The sequence below is a fragment of the Callorhinus ursinus genome, unplaced genomic scaffold (assembly GCF_003265705.2).
Source record: "Callorhinus ursinus isolate GAN/ISIS: 27379988/994484 unplaced genomic scaffold, GSC_fseal_2.0 scaffold18, whole genome shotgun sequence".
Lineage (NCBI taxonomy): Eukaryota > Metazoa > Chordata > Mammalia > Carnivora > Otariidae > Callorhinus > Callorhinus ursinus.
The window spans coordinates 36,352,335-36,372,539 of record NW_027397080.1 but is presented as its reverse complement, the minus strand read 5'-3'; the positions used below and the strand labels follow the sequence as shown (position 1 = coordinate 36,372,539).

General features: G+C 56.6%; 2 protein-coding genes across 6 annotated transcripts; one reads left to right on the top strand and one right to left on the bottom strand.

Annotated features, from left to right (window-relative positions):
• Positions 1–612: 612 nt before the first annotated feature.
• Positions 613–4,292, top strand: MMP23B (matrix metallopeptidase 23B). 2 transcript variants are annotated; one of them, XM_073903509.1, is made up of 8 exons: positions 613–1,202; positions 1,555–1,694; positions 1,777–1,916; positions 2,050–2,148; positions 2,519–2,683; positions 2,761–2,871; positions 2,983–3,109; positions 3,193–4,292. In XM_073903509.1, exons 1-8 carry the CDS (start codon positions 1,041–1,043, stop codon positions 3,365–3,367), a joined length of 1,119 nt encoding a protein of 372 aa, XP_073759610.1. In that variant the 5' UTR covers positions 613–1,040; the 3' UTR covers positions 3,368–4,292. The 2 variants fall into 2 exon arrangements, with proteins under 2 accessions (XP_073759610.1, XP_025712555.1); XM_025856770.2 differs by having other exon boundaries at positions 614–1,202; positions 1,981–2,148.
• A 130-nt stretch (positions 4,293–4,422) lies between these two features.
• Positions 4,423–19,825, bottom strand: LOC112811902 (cyclin-dependent kinase 11B). 4 transcript variants are annotated; one of them, XM_025856383.2, is made up of 19 exons: positions 19,702–19,825; positions 18,802–18,917; positions 17,465–17,592; positions 16,223–16,361; positions 10,309–10,445; positions 9,718–9,840; positions 9,311–9,406; positions 9,068–9,232; positions 8,758–8,823; positions 8,025–8,200; positions 7,518–7,608; positions 6,505–6,626; positions 6,175–6,280; positions 5,781–5,902; positions 5,590–5,697; positions 5,396–5,512; positions 5,127–5,275; positions 4,863–5,052; positions 4,423–4,766 (listed from the first exon to the last, which is right to left on the bottom strand). In XM_025856383.2, exons 1-19 carry the CDS (start codon positions 19,810–19,812, stop codon positions 4,674–4,676), a joined length of 2,355 nt encoding a protein of 784 aa, XP_025712168.1. In that variant the 5' UTR covers positions 19,813–19,825; the 3' UTR covers positions 4,423–4,673. The 4 variants fall into 4 exon arrangements, with proteins under 4 accessions (XP_025712168.1, XP_073759608.1, XP_025712170.1 ...); XM_073903507.1 differs by having other exon boundaries at positions 17,495–17,592; XM_025856385.1 differs by lacking the exon at positions 19,702–19,825 and having other exon boundaries at positions 17,465–17,620; positions 18,802–18,888.
• Positions 19,826–20,205: the final 380 nt, after the last annotated feature.

Sequence of the window (20,205 nt, the reverse complement as noted above, 5' to 3'; positions counted from 1 at the left end):
GGCAGGGCGCTTTCCAAGAACCACCCGAAATGCCCCCCCGCCGCCAGTCTCCCGGCTGTGGGCCAGCAACTTGGCGCTGACCCCGCTGGCCTGGTGTGCTGCCGTCACTCTGGGCGCAAGGCCTGGATGGAGAGCGGAACGCCAAGCCCCCCGGCCTGGTCTGGCCTTCTGCCTCTCTACTCCCAATCCCCGCCTGCTCTCACCCTCTCAGGCCGCCTGGGGCCCAGTTCCCCCAGCCCGGAGGAGCCCTCGCCACCCTCCCGCCTGGCTCAGCTCCTCCAGCCTGCAGGCCGTGCCGTCGAGGCTTCCGGCCTCAGGACACTGCTCCCCTGCCTCCCCACCCAGGCCCATTCCAGACCTTGGCTCCAGCCAGGGGTTCCTGGCTCCCCACCCCACCCCGCACCTCATTCGCTTCCCTTCTACTCCCCGTGGGATCTCTTCTCTCCGGCGCCCACAGCCTGATCCTCTGTAGCGCTGTCCCCAAGCCGCCTGCCCCCTCCCCTGCCTCTCACCCCGCCCCCGCCCCCGCCCCCCGGCGCCCAGTACTCACTCTCCTCATCCCCACCCCTCTCTGGGGCACTCGGTCAGGCAGCCGCGCGGGCAGGGACAGGTCCTGAGTCGCCTAGAATGGAAGCTCCGCTCCCAGGTCTCGTGCAGCCTCCAGGCGGCTGGAGGAATTCCATCCAGGACAAAAGCTGGTCTCAGGACCCCAACTGACTACCCTTCCCTCAGCCTGAGCCTCTGACATCTATCCCTTCCCTCGCTGCCGGTCCCTCCTCGCCCCCCCCTCCCCAAGTGACCCCGCCCAGCAGGCCCTGCCCATGCTGCTGCCACCGACCCGCAGGCCCTGGGTCCGCGCCCCGGGTCCGCACCCCAGGCTGGCGGCCGGGCTGTCCTGACAGCGGGGACGGACGGCCAGCTGGTTCCCTTCAGGGGCACGCGCCTCCCCCTGCACCCACCCCTGTAACCCGAGCCGCTCACAGCGCCTCCCCGCGCAGCCCCACTGGGCGCTAGGCCCCGACAGCGAGTCCGCAGGCGCCATGGGCCTCGGGGCCTGCATGTCCTTGGCGGCGTCGGGGGCCCGAGCCCAGGCTCGCCGCCGGCTGGAAGCCGTGCTGGGCGCCCTGTGCCTGCTGCCGGTGCTCCTGCTGCTGGCCCGGCTCGGGGCCCCGGCGGCCCGGCTGGGGGCCAGCGCGGCGCAGGTGAGAGCGGGTGGGGATGGGCAGAGGGGTGGGCGCCCGGGGCGGGGGGGTCCAAGAGCCTGCGTGTCCCGGGGCGGGAGTGGGGGGGCGGTGCGGGAGGAGGGGGAAGCCAGCATCAGGCCTCCAGCTCCGCCCACTCCGACCTGGCCTGTGGTTAGTAACCTTTTTTTTCCTGGCTGTAAAAGCAGCAGACTGGGGTAGAAAACCTGGAAACGCAGAAAGACCGAGGGAGGGAATTTCAACGCTCCCTGAACCACGCACCCGCCCTGTTTTCTTTAGTTCTTTTTCCGAGTGTTTTCAGACGTGGGGATGATCCCTGCTCCGTCCCCACGAGCACTCGCTTTCCTTGAAGGGGGACATCGCTGCACCCTACCCCGCTGGTGTCTTCGCCACCCCAGGACCCGGTCCTCTGCCCCTCCAGGGGCCCCGCAGACGCCGCTACACGCTGACCCCAGCCAGGCTGCGCTGGGACCACTTCAACCTCACCTACAGGTGTGACCGTGGCCCAGGGTGGTGGGGGTGGGGGAGCATGCCCCAGCCTGGCCACCACCCCTGAGCTGAGTCTCCATCCCAGGATCCTCTCCTTCCCACGGAACCTGCTGAGCCCCAGTGAGACCCGGCGGGGCCTGGCCACCGCCTTCCGCATGTGGAGTGACGTGTCCCCCTTCAGCTTCCGAGAGGTGGCCCCTGAGCAGCCCAGCGACCTCCGCATAGGTGGGCGCCGTGCCCCCGCCCCCACCTGGCCCCGCGGCCCCCTCTCAGCCCTGTGCTCCCCCAGGCTTCTACCCGGTCAACCACACGGATTGCCTGGTCTCCGCACTGCACCACTGCTTTGATGGCCCAACAGGCGAGCTGGCTCATGCCTTCTTCCCTCCGCACGGCGGCATCCACTTTGATGACAGCGAATACTGGGTCCTGGGCCCCACGCGCTACAGCTGGAAGAAAGGTGATGGCCTGGCCTCCTGTGGGGCCCTGGGCACCACGGTGGGCACAGCAAGAGGGCTGTGGGGGGGGTGGCTGTGATTTGGGGTCAAGTAGGCAGGAAGGGGGGTGCTGGGAGGCGGCCATAGGCCTGGGTTCCAGGAGCCCTGAGCACCCCGCCCCCCGCCCCCGCCCCCTGCTGCTGGAGACGGAGCTGGAGCTACATTCCTGGGCACCGAGCTCACTGCCTCTGGAACATTCTTATCTTCCCATGGCTGTGCTGAGGGAGGCTCCGTGGCCACAGTGCAGCAGATGTGGCCACGGCAAGCCCGGCTTGCCGGCAGAGTGGGGCGGGCTGGGCCAGGGTTCGAGGGGCTGACCCGCCGGACCTGCAGGCGTTTGGCTCACCGACCTGGTGCACGTGGCGGCCCACGAGATTGGCCACGCGCTGGGCCTGATGCACTCGCAGCATGGCCGGGCGCTCATGCACCTCAATGCCACTCTGCGTGGCTGGAAGACGCTGTCACAGGACGAGCTGTGGGGGCTGCACCGACTCTACGGTGAGTGCTGTGGGGGGGGGGGCGGGCTAGCGGGCAGGCTGGTGGGCCGGCCCTAAGGCCACCATGCCCTCCGGCAGGCTGCCTGGACCGGCTGTTCGTGTGCACATCCTGGGCTCGGAGGGGGTTCTGTGACACCCGCCGGAGGCTTATGAAGAGGCTCTGCCCCAGCAGCTGCGACTTCTGCTACGGTGAGGCCGGGTCCCCACTCTGGGCATGGGGCATGGCTCTGGTCGGGGGGGGGGGGGGGGGGACACACTGATGGGGCCCTCTCTGACCCCGCCCCTTCCGCTGCCGAGCAGAGTTTCCCTTCCCCACGGTGGCCGCCACTGCACCACCACCCAGGACCAAGACCAGGCTGGTGCCCGAGGGCCGGAATGTGACCTTCCGCTGTGGCCAGAAGATCCTCCACAAGAAAGGCAAAGTGTAGTGAGTGGCCCTGCCCCATGACCCCCCCGAGGGTGGGCAGCGGGGGCTCGGGACCCTGCCCAGCCCTGCCACCCTCCCCGCAGCTGGTACAAGGACCAGGAACCCCTGGAGTTCTCCTACCCTGGCTACCTGGCGCTGGGCGAGGCACACCTGAGCATCATCGCCAATGCCATCAACGAGGGCACGTACACGTGTGTGGTGCGCCGGCGGCAGCGCGTGCTCAGCACCTACTCGTGGCGAGTCCGAGTGCGGGGCTGAGCGCCCTGCGGGGCTGAGGCCGCTGATAAAGCACTTTCTCAATGAAGTCTGCGCACCCTTTCTTGGGAGGGAGGGTGGCCAGCCTTGGGCCCCGGGGCGGGGGGGGGGGGGCCCTCAGCCTGTGCTCAGGTTGATGTGGGGAGCCGATTTCCCCACAGTTCCTTGGGGGTGAGGATGCGGTTCTGAGAGGCTAAGGCCAAAGAGGGTTTTTCGTGGCTGGTCCTGGAGAAATGGGGTAAACTAAGGCCCAAATGTAAATAGCATCTCTGGGAGAGCAGGCTGAGCCCAAGGAGTCCGGGGTCCCTGGTGGGTCTGGGGTTTGCTCAGGGTTGGGGTGAGGCAGGAAGGCTGAGAAGGGCAGGCCACTATGCCTGCAAGGCCTCCCAAGGGAGTGGGATGGGGGTTGGGGCAAGTCAGGCCCGGGAGCGAAAGCCCAGACAGCAGTTGGGGGGGGAGGCTGGTGGTGCCACCAGAAGGGACGTGGGGCAGGCAGACGCCCCCGGCAGTGGCAAGCACCCCCCTTTGCCAGAGTGACGCCCTGTCCAGCTAGACCGGGAGCCGGAGACCTGGCGGGCCAGGAAGAACCCGGCAACATGGGGTCAAGGCCACCCTCTCCCCCCGTCCTCCCCCCCCCGAGAACGCGGGCCTGAGGCCCCCCCGGCAGCACGAGTGCACGACTAGTCCGCCAGGGGCCAGCTGTGGAAAGGACATGCCAGAGCTTTCCTCCAAGCCTATTTTACTGCATCTTAAAACGTGTTAAGAACCTCACACAAAACCCACTGTGGCCAAGAGCTCGCAGGCCCGGCTCTGGGGGGCCATGGATGCCTTGAGCGAGGGGCAGGAAGGTGCGAAGCAGGGGCCTGAAGATTAAAGTAGAAAAATTCTGCCTCCCACCCCCGCTCCATTCCACATCAAGGCCAGGACCCTCGCGGCACAGCCCCCGGTGGTGACCACGTGAGTCTGCGTGTCCGGGGGTATGCTGTCCACACCGGCCACCAACGGATGCCCGCCCACTCCTTGCAGGGCAAGTCTGACACATCTAAAAAAATACAGCCTTTCCTTCCACAAGGAAAATGTGATTTAATTCTACAAATTTACAAGCCAAGATAAAATAAAAATAAAACGTGGAAAAGCAAACAGACGGGCAGTCTGAGACTTGAGGTGGAGACCCACGGCCACGCCGGCTGTGTCCGCTCAGAGCAGGGCCCGGGTCTGGCCGCACACGTTGCCTCCGGCACCGGCCCGGGGCCCGGCTGAGTCGCACCGGGCAGCCCCCGCAGGGCTGGTGCAGGCTCTGTGCCGACCCTCAGAACTTGAGGCTGAAGCCGGGCCCCGCGGCCGAGGCTCCCTGGTTTGTGGTCGTGAGGTGGAAACCCGTCTCCTTCAAATCGTCGTCGCCCTGGGGAGCAAGTGGTGCTGTGGGGCCCTGGCTGCGCCAGCCCTGCCCCGGGGAGCCCCCACCCCCCTTCCCTCCCCTGCCGGCCCTGCCCCTCACCAGCTGGCTATAGCCCAGGCCTCCCTCTGGGGGCCGTGGGCTCGTGCCACGCTTCACCCTTTGCTGCTCACTCTTGGCGGGCCACGTGGGGAACATGGAGGGGTCGATGGGGAGGGGGGTCTCTCGGAAGTACTCATGCTTGAGGCCGTCCTCGGCACTGACTCTCCGCCCAGGGAAGTAGGTCAGGAACCTGGGGGAACAAGAGCACTTGGTACCCAGCACGGGGGCGGGGGTGGGGGGCGGGGCGCCCACAGGTTGACACACTTGTTCATGAGGTCAAAGCCCTGGTCTGAGAGCAGCGCCCCAAAGCGTTTACGGAGATTGTTATAGGGATATTCGGTGAAGGTCATCTTCTTGACCGCGGGGAGGTCATTGTAGCCAGGCCAGATTTTCTCACTGGGGGTCCCCAGGTCCTAAGAGAGAGAGACAGAAAGGCAAGTCTCAGAACGGCCACAGCCTGCGGGGGAGGGTCTGGTCCGGGGGGCCTGCACATACCTGCCAGGGCGCCCCACAGGCGGAAGCCACAGACGCACCTTAAACACTTTGTTGATCTGATCGATTTCCGACTTCCCAGGGAATAGCGGCTTCTGAGTCAGCAGCTCCCCAAAGATGCAGCCCACCGACCACATGTCCACAGCCGTGGAGTACTCCTGGGAGGCCAGGGGTGCACTCAGGGGGCTGGTGGGGCAGCAAACACGGGTTAGGCCCCCCAGCCCCCAGCACTCACCTTGGCGCCAAGCAGCAGCTCTGGGGCACGGTACCACAGGGTCACCACGACTGGAGTGTAGGCCTTCAGAGGGGACCCGTATTCCCTTGCCAGCCCGAAGTCGCCGACCTGCAAGGATGGAGGGCAGGCTGTGGGCAGACCTCTGAGGCCCGGGTGTCGGGCGCCCTGTGGGGTGAGCCGTGGGGGCTCACCTTGAGGATGCCAGCGTGGCTCAGCAGCAGGTTGGAGGTCTTCAGGTCCCGGTGCAGGATCCAGTTGTCATGCAGATGTTTCACACCACGCAGCAGCTGGATCATCAGGGTCTTCACCTCCCCTAGAGGGCAGTGGGTTACTGTCCTAGGTCATCTGCTCGCCTCAGCAGCGACCAGGCTTCTTGGGGTGCATTCACCCCAGGAGCGCTCCCAGCTCAGCAGGGCCCTTCCACGCACACACACTCACGCACACGGTGTGACGGGCTCAGAGTCACAAGGTCAGGGACACCACCAGCAGCCGGGCAGCCCACGGGTGGGATGTTCCTCGTGGGGGACGCCAGAGGGCTGCATCCGTAGGAGTACCTCGGGGCCCCACCGTGCCCAGGGGCCCCACCTGGCAAGAACGGCTGTTTCATGGTCTCCATCAGGCTCTTGAGGTCGTGCTCCACGTAGTTCATCACGATGTAGATCTTGTCCATGTTGCTGCCCACGACTATTTCCTAAAAAACAAAAGTTTGTGGGCGCCATGCTCCCCTCCAGGCCCCACCTCTGCAACCACCGCCTCCAGGAGTACAGACATGCAGCGACGGCAAGGGCCTGTAAAGTGCGATGACCATCAAGGGACTGCCATCTGGGGTGAGGGGGCTCGTGCCTCGTTTCTGCACAACACGGGTTAAGTGTGACTCACAGGCTGCTCTCGGGGCACAGGCCGGCGCTGCCTTACCCTGACCGTGACGATGTTGGGGTGCTGCGCCTTGAGGATGGTGTTGATCTCCCTCAGAGATGTGATTGGAAAGCCCTCTTTCTCCTTCTCCATCTTCAGCCGCTTCAAAGCCACAATTTCATCTGAAAACAATTCAAGGACAGGCTGAGCAAACCTTCCACACACACACACTTGGCTGGGGCTCGGGAAGCACTTGTTGTGCACCGAGAAGTCTTGTTTTAACTGGAAAGTCCCGTAACATGTCAGCACCCAGAAAAAAACCCAACCCTGTTGCCTGACAGGAACACGAGGCCTATTTCCAGACCAGCTTTCGTCCAAAACAGCTGAGGAGGACTGTCCCATTTCTCTCTCCAGCCCTACTGTGATTCGCCAGGAGACACGGCAAACCTCAACATCCCAACACGGAAACATTCATCAGGGTCTCAGGATCTCAGGTGGCCTCCCTGAGTTTCCAAGACCCAGATGTGGGCGGTAGGGAAGCTTCTGGTCCACGATTCACACACCTGCTCAGGTGCTAGCACTCAAAGCAGACTCCACAGTCCCTTCTGGAGCCGAGGCACCTGCCGTCACAAGCAAGCAGCAGAGCCTACAGTCAGGCTGACCTCTGGACTCCACAGACATCAAGGAGTCAACTGCTCAGGGGCCCGTGCTTGCCAGGTAAGGCAAGGCCATGACCGGGCATCTGGGGAGGGAAGACTCTCAGCAGAGTAGGAACTGTGTGTTCAGTGACCTTGATACTGAGGGTGCCAAGGGTCAGGATGGCCCAGGCTTGGATCTCAGTCCCTGCAAGCTGGCTGTGGCTGGAGCGAGACGCCCTGCCTCCCTCCCTCCCAGAGCCCGCATGTGGGCCCAGCAAACGCCAGGCTGGGCCTAAGAAAGGGCGGTGGGTGCACCCAAAGACAATGCTCCTCAGGAGAAACTCCTTCCTGCCCGAGGACAGGTTTTCTGTGCCGCCTGGTTCCTGTCCCACATTTGCCCTTCCCACCTTGGGGCCCACTTGATACTGCACCCACCTGTTTTCTTGTCCTTTGCTCTGTACACCACCCCGTAAGTGCCTTCTTCGATCCTATTCAGGCACTGGAATTCCTCCACGCTCCGACAGCCCTGCAAGGAAGCACACCGTGGGGACACAGCAGCCGTGGCCACGCTCACACCTGCTTGAGCTGGTGCAGCAGTCCCTGCCCAGAACGCGTCTGGTGGCAGGGCCAGCAGCAGCCCTCCTCCCGGCTTCTTCAGTGAGCACATGCTCTTGGCTTAAGAAATAAAACCAACATGGACACAACCTGGTCCCGGGCATGCCCTCCTGGGCCAGAGCCAGGCCTGGCCGCCCTCCGCTAAGATAACAACGGGGACAGGAACGCCCGCGGCAGCACAACCACCGAAGCCCCGGCACCTTCCCTCGAGGCACAGGTGACCCCGGCGGCAGATGGCCACACCGGGGGCCCCGCTCATGCTCTCAGCCCCCAGCCCTGTCCGCCGTCGGCAAAGTCGAGCCAGCCCTGGGGTGGGGGACGCCTGACCTGCAGGGCAGGGAGGTACTTGGGCAGCTCTTGTTTGAGTTCAATGGGTGACAAGGCAGGAGAGTCGGGCACGAAGTCGCCCTCAGTCAGGGCGCTGCTCTGCGGGGTGCCCTCGCCGGCTTCTTCCTCCCCGTCCTCGCTGTCTCCGGAGTCTCGGTCAAATCGGGACTCTGGAACTTCAAATGTTAAACCCAACTGTGGAACCAGGAATAAGCAGGGTCATCACCCCTCTCCTGCTCTGGGGTGGGGGGACACCGAGTGCACAACAGAGCCGCACGGGAGAGACCCCAGGTGCTGCACATAGCTGCGTACCCCACCACTCTGGACAGAGGGCACTGGGGGGGGGTCTTGGGGTTCGCCACCTCAGCCGTGAGCACTGGGAGCCGCGGCTCAAAGGCGGCCTGTCAGGCCCCCGAGGGCATGGCCCGGCTGCTGCCTACGGGAAGTGCCCGCCCTGCGGATGGAGCGGAGCTCAGAGGCCAGGGCGGAGGGCGCCTCCCTGCCGTGTCTAAGCCACTGGGACGCTGAGGATGATATTGACCTAGCACTGCCCCTAGTCAGGGGTGCTGGCCCTCCGCGGTCACAAGCGCGTCTCTCGGAGTCGGCTGCCTGCGCCTCGGGGGAGGGCCGCGCACACAAGGTGGTGATCCACTGGCTTTAGAAAGGGTCACGGTCGCTGAGGGGCAGCCGAGGGAAGGCCCGAGGGAAGGCCCGCCCAGGGGGTGCCGCTCACCGACCAGGACGTGGTTCTCGCTCTCCCGCTCCCCGTCCTCACTCATCTCGTCCTCGCTCACTTCCTCTGCAAGAGAGAGCGGGCGTCTGCTCAGACCTGCAGGGCCGTTCAGAACCTCCACGAGCACAAACAAGGGTCTGCTTTAGCTACCCGGAAGCAAGAGCCACTGTAAACCGTCCATTTTGGGGTCTCATGTGAGTCCCAGACACCAAGGCATTTTCTGTTTGGAAATATTTTTAAATTGAGAGCTCAAATGGTTTCTGCGCAGGTTCTAGACACCGGACGCAACCGCCGGGCCCTGTGCCCTCACCAGCCGACTGTCCGGACGCGTCCTCGGAGTTGCTCCCGGTCTCCTCCTCCTCCTCCTCCTCCTCCTCCTCCGAGTCTTCGCTGCTGCTCCCCTCCTCCTCCTCCTCCTCCTCCTCCTCCTCTTCCTCCTCCTCCTCCTCCTCCTCCGAGCCCGACCCCGACTCCGCTTCGGGAAGAAAAGAGCCGGAAGTGCACGGTGGGGACCGGTGGGCCCTCCCCGCGCGGCGGCGGAGCCAGCGCCTACCTGACGAGGACTCGGCGGAGCTGGTTTTCCTCTCGCTGTCGCTGACGTCTTGTAGGTCGGACAGCAGGTCTCTCTCTTCCATTTTCTCTTCTTTTACTTGTGGAACAAACCACGAAGGTGAACGTGGCAAGTGCCTTACAATAAACAAGCCCCGACGGCGTCTTCCACACAGAGACTAACTGGTCTGCATGACGCACGGCTCCCCCCGAGCTGGAAGACACCGTGGCAAACGTCCCCACCGACAGACACAAACGTACTTCACACAAGTGACGGCCCCGTCACGCGACACGGGACAACCGGAGCGTATCATCTCATCGTACACAAAAACACCAAGTGCTTGTGCTAAAACAGCCGTCAGCGGAGTGCCACGCCATGCCGGCCCCCAGACGCGCACTGTGCACCCTCACCTGGCTTCCGGCCATCTGTCAGCTCAAACCTCTCTCGGGGTGGCCGGAGCGGGCTGCGACTCCAGTGGCTTGCTTTCACTTTGTCGCCATAGTCCTCTCTCATTGTTCGGTGATGCGTAGAAACTGGGGCACAGAACACAGCGGGACATGGAGCCGGCAGCGCCCTCTCTTGCAGGGGCCCAGCTCGGTCAGGTCTCACCCGCACCCTTGCTGGTGGTGATGCACCACACGTGCCCTGGTGACAGAGGCCTGGAGGCTGCGAGCTGTCCCTGAGGACCCATGGGGACCTTCCAGACTCTTCTCCATTGGTCAAAAAGGGGCCACGACCCACCTCTTCGAGCCTGTGCCTGACCAGCGCGGGCCGCAGACGCAGCTGTCCGGCACCAGGCCCGGGAAGACCCCAGCCGCACGCCCTCACCTCGCACCTGCGGCGGCCGCAGCCTTCCTCGGCAGGGAATTACGCGGGTCAGGCTGAACTGCGGAGCCCCACGGCCCGTCCCCACTTTGCTCGGCCGCCGTCCTGAGCGCCCCGTCCCTCAGCGTCACCGGCGCAGCCCTGGGCTCACCCGTGGGAGCGGCGCCCACCCGCACCTTCCCTCCGGGCCTCGCGCTCCTTGCGCCGCTCCTCGGCCCGCCGCTCCCGCTCCTTCTGTTCCCGCTGCTCCTTCTGCTGCTCGCGCATCTTTCGTTCTCTCTCCCGCTTCCTCTCCAGCTGCTCAAGGCGGTCCCTGCAACAAGCACAGGCCAACTCTCTCTCCACAGACACGTTTTCCTTTTTTGCCCCGAGTGCTTTTTTGTTCAAATTTAAAAGCCGTCCATTTAGGTTATGCAAACCACGGACGACTGCTGAAAAGCAGAAGACAGACGTGCACACACCCTGACAACCACAGCAGGGTAAAGCTAGGGGCGCCTGGGTGGCTCAGTCAGTTAAGCATCTGACTTTTTTTTTTTTTTTTTTTAAAGATTCTCATTTATCCATTTAACAGAGCTAGAGACAGAGCACAAGTAGGCAGAGAGGCAGGCAGAGGGAGAGGGAAAGCAGGCTCCCCGCCCAGCAGGGAGCCCGATGCGGGGGGCTCCATCCCAGGGCCCCGGGATCATGACCCGAGCCAAAGGCAGCCGCCCAAACGACTGAGCCACCCGGGCGCCCCAAGCATCTGACTCTGGCTTTCGGCTCGCTCGGGTCATGACTTCAGGGTCGTGAGACTGAGCCCCACGTCAGGCTCCGTGTTTAGCGCAGAGTCTGCTTGTCTCCCTCTCTCTGCCCCCCCCACCCGTTTGTGCGTTCTAATAAAATCTTTTTTTTTTTAAACATTTTTATTTACTCGACGGAGAGGGATTGAGAGAGTGCGTGCACTCACGCACAAGCAGGGGGAGCGGCAGGCAGAGGGAGAGGGAGAAGCAGACTCCACGCTGAGCAGGGAGCCCAATGTGGGGCCCCCTGGGATCATGACCTGAGCTGAAGGCAGAGGCTTCACTGACTGAGCCACTCAGGCGCCCCTCAAATAAATAAAATCTTTTTTTTTTTTAAGATTTCATTTATTTGTTAGAGAAAGAGAGCACAAGCAGGGGGAGCAGCAGGCAGAGGGAGTAGCAAGCTTCCCGCGGAGCAGGGAGCCCGATGTGGAGACTCAATCCCAGGACCCCGAGAGCATGACCTGAGCCGAAGGCAGCCAGCCGCTTAACCGACTGAGCCAACCAGTCATCCCACAAATAAATAAAATCTTAAAAAATAATAATAATAAAGCAAAACACTAGCACAATGAGTTAAGTGCCAATGAGGAATGAGCCTACTGCTTCCAGATGCGTTTAGCAGACCTGCTAGGTATGGATGACACCACAATTTAAATCCACCTTTATCACTAAGTTTTCAGGGGCTACAGAGGGGGTAGAAGAGTCCAGCTGAGGGAGGTCGGGAGGAGGATCTAGACTCAGGCCAGGGGCCCCATCGACCCTCCTTACTCGATTCTATGGCAGATGGACCCCCCAGGCGATTCCCCAGCCCAGCCTGGCATGGAGGTCAGCGGGCCTGAGTGTGATATGTGAAGGGCAGTGGGGAAAGCTGCTTCATGAAGGGGGCAAGAGTCATTCGAGTACTGCGGTGTGTGTGGCTAACTGCACCACAACGCGGCAGATAGTGAAAACTGGCCAGTTAGTTTCATGTCCCTACGGTTATGTCCAAATATAGAAAGCTAATACATTTAATAAAAAAAAAAAAGTAAGTACTAGTATACACAAACAGAAATGAGCAAAACAATGGCGAAAACGGAACATAGCCCGTGGTCCAGTCACCAATACTGTACAACTTTGGAGCCCATCAGATGTCACCACTGCAGAAGGCTGGGCTTCTAGAAACTATTCTCTAAGTGCCCGAGTCCAAACTGTTGTGAGATAAAAACTGTAACGTAACATATGAAATCCAACCACAGTACTCCATTTTTCCTAAGTTTATGGGATTGTGCAACCGTCACCACAAGCCAGTTTTAAAACATGCCCATCGCCTGACAGGCCCCTTCACGCCCACCTGTGGCCAGCTCCTAGCCTGCCCCGTGAACCTGCTTCTGTCTGCTTGGGATTCTGTGGATGTTCCTTCTGCTTGCTTTGGGTTGAGTCTGCTTCTCTGTTCTGCTTTCTGCAGAAGCTCGGATGCTGACCTGACAACTTCCTTCTCTGTTATCAGTGCTTAAAAGCCAAAACATCTCACTCCATGCACAGCCTCTTCTGCATCACTAACTTTTGGCACACTCCTTTTGTTTTCATTCAGTTCAAAAAAAAATTTTTTTTTCTCCAGTAGACTCCATGTTCAGTGAGGCGCCCAACGCAGGGCTTGAACTCACCACCCTGAGATCAAGACCCGAGTTGAGATCAAGTCGGATGCTTAACCGACTGAGCCACCCAGGCATCCGTTTTTCCTTTTAATTTCTTCTTTGGGCCGTAGGTTATGTAGGAAAGGACTGTTGGGTTTCCATTTGAGCATGTCCTCAGGTTTTTTTCTGTGTTGATTTCTACTTTAATCCTTTTGTGGTAAGAGGGTGTACTTGGTACAATCTCAATTCTCTTAGATTCAGAACTTGTGTGGCCCACATATGATCTATGTTGGACATTGTTCCCTCTCAAGTGTGTACTCTGCAGCTGTGGGTGGAGTGCTAAATGCAAAGTCAGTGAGACTGAGCTGGTGCAGGTTATTTTCCAGATGTTTTATATCCTTTTCTCTAGTTCTGTCAATGATGACAACGTGGTATTGAAATTTCCAACTAGAATTGATGAACTGCCTATTTCCCCTTTCAGCTATCAGGCACAGACATGTTCACCACCATCACTTCTTTCTGCTGCATGGACCCTTCCATCGTTGGGAAACCTGTGTCAGCGCCGGTCTGACTTCTGTCAGGTAACTCTGATGTCTCGCCTGAGCCACTTGTGCTCTGCAGCTGCTGTGGGCATGGGACATCTCTGTCCATATGTTTACTTTTGACCTATTTTTGTCCTGGACTCAGAGGTTCTCCTTACAGACAACTTACTGTATCTTGCTTTGCTATCAAAGGACCTCTCCTCCGGGATATAGAAAACACTCCACGGTTCACGTAATCATGGATTTGGCTGAATTTACTTTTTGTTGTTATTGTTTTAATTTTATGCCTTCTGTCTTTTTGGGTCCTGTTTCTCCCTTTTTGGTTTAAATAAGGATTTTTAGAATACCATGTTAATTCCTCTGTTTGTATTACTTTATTAGTTATTTTCTTAGTGGTTGCTCCAGCACGGAAGTATGCACCTTATCGTTCCAGTGAATGTAGAGGCTCTGCTCTGACACAGCTCCAGCCCTCCCTTCTCTGTGCAGCCTACACATGCTACGTGTCACATGAGAGCATTTTAATAATCACTGTTTTATGCAATCCTGTGTTTCTTATAGAAATTAAGAGAAGACATGAGAAGAAACACTTATAGATTATTATGTTAACCTGAGCCTTTACCATTTCCAGTAGTCTTTTCTTCCTTCTTCCTTTTCTTCCCTGATACCTTCTGCTGTCATTTCCATTCAACATGAAGGTATTCCTTGAGTATTTAAGGCAGGTCTTGCTAACAATGAATTCCACCAGTTTATCTTCCTTATTCCCCCTCACTTTTGAAGAACAGTTTTGCTGGATACAGAATTCCTGGTTGCCAGGCTTTCTTTCCGCAGTGGGACCATGCCATTCCACCACCTCTGGCCCCCACTGACTCTGAGAAGTCAGCCTCAATCACACTGAAGCCTCCCTTCTATGTAGATTTTTTCTCCTGCTTTCAAGATTTTCTCTTTGGCTTTCACGTTTCACTGTGATGTCACTTTATTTATCCTACTTGGGGTATGAGCTTCTAGGATGTATAGATAAATGTTTTTCTTTTTTTTTTTTTTTTAAGATTTTATTCATTTATTTGACAGAGAGACAGCGAGAGAGGGAACACAGGCAGGGGGAGTGGGAGAGGGAGAAGCAGGCCTCCCACCGAGCAAAGATCCTCATCCCAGGATCCCGGCTAAGCCACCCAGGTGCCCCAAATGTTTTTCATCTTTGAGGCTCTGTTCATCTTTTGTCAATTCTCTCCATGCTTTAGAAAGCATAATTTCTATCACTCCGTTTCAAATTCCTTGCTAATGTGGAACATTTGATTTCTACTGATGCTTTTCTTCCTTGATACAGGGTCATACTTTCCTATTTCTTTTATATCTCAAAACTTTTTGAAAAAACAAAAAAAACAAAAAAACCTTTTTGTTGAAAATTGGGACATATTTCAGGGGCACTAACAAAATTTTTTTTTTAAGATTTTATTTGACTGAGAGAGAGAACACAAGCGGGGGGGGGGTGGCAGGCAGAGGGAGAGGGAGAAGCAGATTCCCCACTGAGCAGGGAGACTGACGTGGGGCTCCATCCCAGGACCCTGGGGTCATGACCTGAGCTGAAGGCAGATGCTTAACTGACTAAGCAACCCAGGTGCTCCTCTAACAAAATCTTAAAAAAAAAAGAAAAGAAAATTGGATATTTCAGATAACATACTGTAGCAACTTTGGATTCTCATTTTTTCTCTCAGTTGCCATTTGTCTGGCAACACGCCATGCTAATCTGTGAACTCTGTCTCCCGACTAGAGTGCAGCCACTGATGTTTTTTTTCCCCATACGTTTTTTATTTTCAGGCTTGGCTTCCTTGGAGTTACCGCTGTGTGTGCACAGCTGTGGGGTCAGCCCATCCTAAACAGAGTCAGCACAGGGCCTGGCAAACATGGGTGTTTCACATGCTAGCAGTGAACCTGGACACAGAGCTCTGCTAACCTCATGATCTCAGACTTTTACCTGAAGACAGCTCGTCCCACAGCGCCTCCACGAGAGAACAAAGGCTCTTGTAACATCTTCGTCAGTTGAGCCCTCAGCCTTGGCTCCTGGGAATGTTGGCACATCTACCCCCCTACTTCTCCCTTCCTTGTAGCAGGCCACCCACCAGCTTTCTTTGGAAATGACCTCAATATACACAGGTGGCCCTACTATTCACATCACAGATCTGGGGCTAAACAGATGCTTTTTCCTGGGAATCTGAGCCCGCAGAGGTGTACTTGGGAGACATGTCCGAGAGTCTGGTGTCTCAGCACCCAGGCTGCTACCAAGCCCTTGGGATTTCCTTTTGTCTGTCTGAAAGAACTCCAGTCTATTCCTGCAGCCTACAGTCTATTAGAGAACCCGAAGCAATGTATTTCCTTAGTTTTCCTGGCTCAGGCCATCTAGAACAGAGCTTGGTCCAGAGCACACACTCAATAAATATTTGCCCAGTAATTACCCTAAACTAGACTTCTCTTGGGTACAGATTGTGTGTCAGGATTTCCATACGTGCACTGGGCTATCTCCAAGAGCGCCTCCCTATGATTCGAACACAGTGCTCCCCTTCCTCTCACGAGGCACGCCCCATCCTGAGGCACCAAGCTCAGAGGTATTTACAGTCCCTCCTCCCCCTCACCCATCATCAGCTGAGAGGCCTAGGAAAGTCACTTCTCCCTCCTCTACCTTCCTTTCCCTCTCCACTGTTAGGTGTTTGGCCCCAAAACTTCATTCCCTGTGTCTGAATTCCCATCTCAGACCCAGCTCCTGCCAGCAATGCCCCTTCCTTCAGGTCCACGTCACACTCTTACACGGGGTCTCGAGCAACTGCCAGCACGGCCTCGCTCCTGAGTACCTCCCTCACCAGCCTCCACCTGGAGAAACCGACACACAGAGTTCCATTCCCTTCACTATCTTTTCTCAGGAAGATTCACACCCATTTCAGTCTTCAAGAGGCAGTGAAAACTCAATCCCTTCAGGACAAATCTCTTGGTTTGCACCACCACGTTTACTGCATCATGACTCTGGGCTCATAAACCACTTCTGCATCACATCTGTGTTATGCTGCCGGGTCACTGTGTATCAGGATGGTCTCTTCTGCCACTCTGACGGCCTACTGGCCCCAGGAGCGCTCCGTTCAGGCCCCTTAGCAAACTGTGCTCGCTCACCTCTCCCTTCTGGAGTGCTCCCGGGCCATCTCCCTCCTCTTCTGCCTCTCCCACTCTCGGCGAGCCTTGTCCTGCTCCTCTCGGTGCCGCTTCCGGCGTTCGTGCTCTCGCTCTTTCTCCTTGGCTCTAGCGTGCTTCCCTAAGGAGGAAGAGAGTGTCATGCAAAGGGGTCCAACTCCCAAAACTTAATTTGCAAATTCCCAGTGAGGAAGAGAATACTTAATTAATGACTTGGAGCCTCCAAATCAGGGAAGAACAACGTGGTGACCCCTGAATAGAACTGTAACTACATCTTGTTTTTCAACTTTCTGTAGTAAATAAACTACGATTGGACTATAGCTGACCAATGAACACAGGGCAGGGGCACCGACACCCCTGTGGCCGGAAATCCAAGGGTAATTATGAATCCTGAACAGTCAGCTACTAACAGCCTACTGCTGACCAGAAGCTTTACTGACAACACATCTTTTGTGTCACACGTGTTCCCTACTGTACTCTTAAACTGTGTAAGCTACACAAAAGAGACTATCATCAGAAGAACTAGAAGGAAGGGAAAGTGTGTTTACGGCACTGTCCTGCATTTACCAGGAGACATCCGTGTGCAAGCGGACCGTGGAGTTCCAGCCCGTGCTGTTCAGGGGTCAGGTGTACACCAGTTCCGTAATTAAACAACATCATCATTCATAAAGAACACAGGACAAAGTTCAACTCCTTCTGGTGGGTTTCCATCTTGTGTGACAGAACCATGTTCATCAACTGCACTGATAACACGAAACTTAAACCAGGTGCCAGGGCCATGTTTCCCAACACCCCTAAGAACCTCTTAATGGTAGGAGATCAAACCCATTTGGACTTCATCAAACATCTTTTTTTCCTTCAGTTAATTCAACACTGAACTGCTATAAAAATTGCATAATAAATACCTATATTTGTTGAATTAAGACAATACAACGTTTAAACGAACTAACCCACGACAATGTAACAAGGGGAAAAAACACCAGAAGAAAAATGAAACACCTATTCAGAATGATCTACAATAAATTTATGCTTTCAGCTAAAATTTTACTTTCTCTTCTCTTTCAATTGTGTTCTGGAGAAGGCAGCAGATCATGATATAGGAAACAGACCACACTTACGCGGGAAACCAAAAAAAAAAATAAAAGAAAAGAAAACCCCAAACCAAATGAACAAACAAACAACTTAAAAAAAAAAAATTTTTAATTAAAAAAAAAGCTTCTGTACCCCCTTCTGCTGAATGGCTACGATGCCTACGTTTCTCTTTCCTCTTTTCATCTTTCCTGTGATGAGCCTTTTCTTTCCGAGACATTTGCTGCGGTGGTTTGATAGCCAAAGAGTCATCTTCCTCTCCTCTGAAATACACAACAGCATCACACCATGCTAGAGAGAGGGATGAAAGGAGCCTCAGCGTACTGTGGAGCTTCTCTAACCCAGAAACATGCAGCGTTCAGAATACAAAGGAGTGCAATCTGAACTACCATTTTAAACATTAACTATGAAACTTAAGCCAAAACTGCTTGTCAAATACAGACTCAGATCAAAAGTGTAAGTGAAAAATCCACGTCTATATGGAACAATGCCTCTCTGAGGAAACTTTAGGGGGCAACAGACATGTTCATTACCCTGATCATAACTGCACAAGTATGTACAAAGATGTCAAACTGCACACTTCATATATATATATATGCATTTGTCACTTATATACCAACAAAGCTGTTAAACAAAAAAAAAAAGGTACCACAACTTTAATAAAACTTAATGACCCAAAAGGTCCCTCAACAATATCTTCAACTGCCTGTATGACTGAAATCCTGGGAGACTTCTTGATCTATGTCTCTGCACCTTAATTGCTGGTTAGGTTGGCTTTAATTGTCTGATGATGGATAATCTGGTGCTGACGATGGGTACAAGAAGGAATCAAGTGGTGCAGGGAAAAGTGTTGGAATACACAGGCCTGGGGAGGACCATTTCTGCTTACAGGACTTGCTCGCTATACTTCAGTACTCTAGTGTGGTTTATCTGTGCACAATTTTAGGCAGTGATTTTATTAATCATTAAAAGCACACAGAACAATTATTTAAATGTAGTTCGTGAGGGGCGCCTGGGCGGCTCAGTCGGTGAAATGTCTGCCTTTGGCTCAGGTCACGATCCCAGGGTCCTGGGATGGAGCCTAGTGTCGGGCTCCCTGCTCGGTGGGGAATCTGCTTCTCCCTCTGCCACTGCCCCTACCCCTGCTCTTGCACTCTCTCAAAAATATAAAAATCCTTAAGAACAAACAAACAAATAAACAAACGTAGTTTGTGGATTTAACGGAAGGATAATTGCAAGGAAAGAGGTACACACTCATTCGATCTTCACAACAGGGTTGCGGTGGCAAGTGACAACACACAGAGTCTGTCTCAACTGTGAGGAAAATCTGAAGTCATGACTACAAATGTGTTCAAAGTAACAGCGACAAAAGTCAGACAGGACCCCTGCTATGCGGTGGGGCCCAGCGGGCCTCCACAGTGAAGTGCATGTGCAGCCGGGACGCCCTTCCCTGCTGTACACCTCGCCCCCACCTGTCTTCCATGGAGTCCTCTCTTCTGTATGGTGAGTTCCGTATCGTTATCTCCATGCGGTGGTCCCTCAGCTCCCCCTCCTCAAGGGAATCCCGCTTGGAATCCCGGTCATCAGACTGAGAAAGCAAGGAGAAAGTCATTTTCCTCACAGGTAAGTGCCTTTTAAATGATGATCAAACCTTGCCAACATCCAAAAACAAAGTCTCACATACGCTTTGAATGGACCAATGTTACAAAATATGGAAAAAAAAACCTTTCACTCAAATCACATGATGCTAAAATTAAAACTCGCTGTAAACTCAGAACCTGAGATGAAAAATTTGAAACCAGCACACACAGGACAAGGGATGTCAGACCCTGTGCCAGGTATGTTAGTTGTTTATGCGAGCTGAAATCCAGCCCTAAGGTACATTTTACGCCAGATACTCCGTGATAGCTCAGCAATCGCTGACAAGGGTCAGTGACCAACACCGTCAGGGGAGCTCCTTCTGCCGATACCCCTCCCAGAATTACCAGAAGCTGCTCTGAAGATGTTACCACGCAAACCAAAGGAGGAAAGATAAAGCGCTGGTGTTGATTTCAGCGTGACTTCCTACTACGGCACACACAGCGGTGCTGTCACAGACGCAGAGACAGGACGCGAGAGAAACCAGCCCGCCGCGCCAACGGACGCCGGCCCAAAGCGCCTCGCCTGCACGTGGGCCTGCCGTCCACGCAGTCCTCAGCTGGTAAACTGGGGGCTTGAGCGCTGTCGCCAACGTTCAGAACAGACTCCGGGCTCACCTGCGACACCTGCAGTACGAAAGAACTCCACCGCAGAAGCGCTGTTCTAACGGAAAAGCGAGGGCACAGACACTGAATCTCCTTTAAGAAAACCACTTACTTAAAAGCACGGCTTACATTTTTGAGGCGTTTTATCTCTGCCTTCTCCTCTTGCTCCTTCCGTCGTTTCTTTTCCTGAAGAATTTCATCTAAGGTTTTCACTTTCCAAGAGTCCTTTTCATCACCCATTGGAGTGGAGGCGCTGCAGCGAGGAGGGCAGCGGGACTGCGTCAGGACGCGGCCGCCGGGCCCGCGCGCAGCCCCCGCCACTCCCGCGCGGTCCCGGCGGGCTCCCCGCCCCGTCACCCTCCGGCCGGGGGCTACGCGAGCTCCTCCGCGCAGAGCGCGCAGCTCGCTCCCCGGTCCTGCCCGCGCACGGGTTTGCCGTCAGGAGGGCCGCGGCCCCCGTCACAGGGCCCGGGAGCCGGGCTGGGGGGCGCTGCGACACGGCCGCGGCGCCGGGACCCTCGCCCCCCGGGCCCCGCCGCCTCGAGCCGGGGTCCGGGCCCGACGCCGCCCCAACCCCCAGCTCCGCGCGGGGCGACGCCCGGACGCGAGAGGTCAGGGAGCTGGCTGCGCCCG

What these genes read in the sequence shown, in the direction of transcription:
- MMP23B (XM_025856770.2), top strand. Translation starts at nt 1,041, where the DNA reads ATGGGCCTCGGGGCCTGCATGTCCTTGGCGGCGTCGGGGGCCCGAGCC. An exon ending in TGGGGGCCAGCGCGGCGCAG is followed by an intron (nt 1,203 to 1,554) that starts GTGAGAGCGGGT and finishes CTTTCCTTGAAG; the next exon opens with GGGGACATCGCTGCACCCTA. An exon ending in CAGCTGCGACTTCTGCTACG is followed by an intron (nt 2,872 to 2,982) that starts GTGAGGCCGGGT and finishes GCTGCCGAGCAG; the next exon opens with AGTTTCCCTTCCCCACGGTG.
- LOC112811902 (XM_025856383.2), bottom strand. Translation starts at nt 19,812, where the DNA reads ATGGGTGATGAAAAGGACTCTTGGAAAGTGAAAACCTTAGATGAAATT. An exon ending in CTCCGCCGAGTCCTCGTCAG is followed by an intron (nt 9,233 to 9,310) that starts GTAGGCGCTGGC and finishes TTCTTCCCGAAG; the next exon opens with CGGAGTCGGGGTCGGGCTCG. An exon ending in GAAACAGCCGTTCTTGCCAG is followed by an intron (nt 5,903 to 6,174) that starts GTGGGGCCCCTG and finishes ACTGCCCTCTAG; the next exon opens with GGGAGGTGAAGACCCTGATG.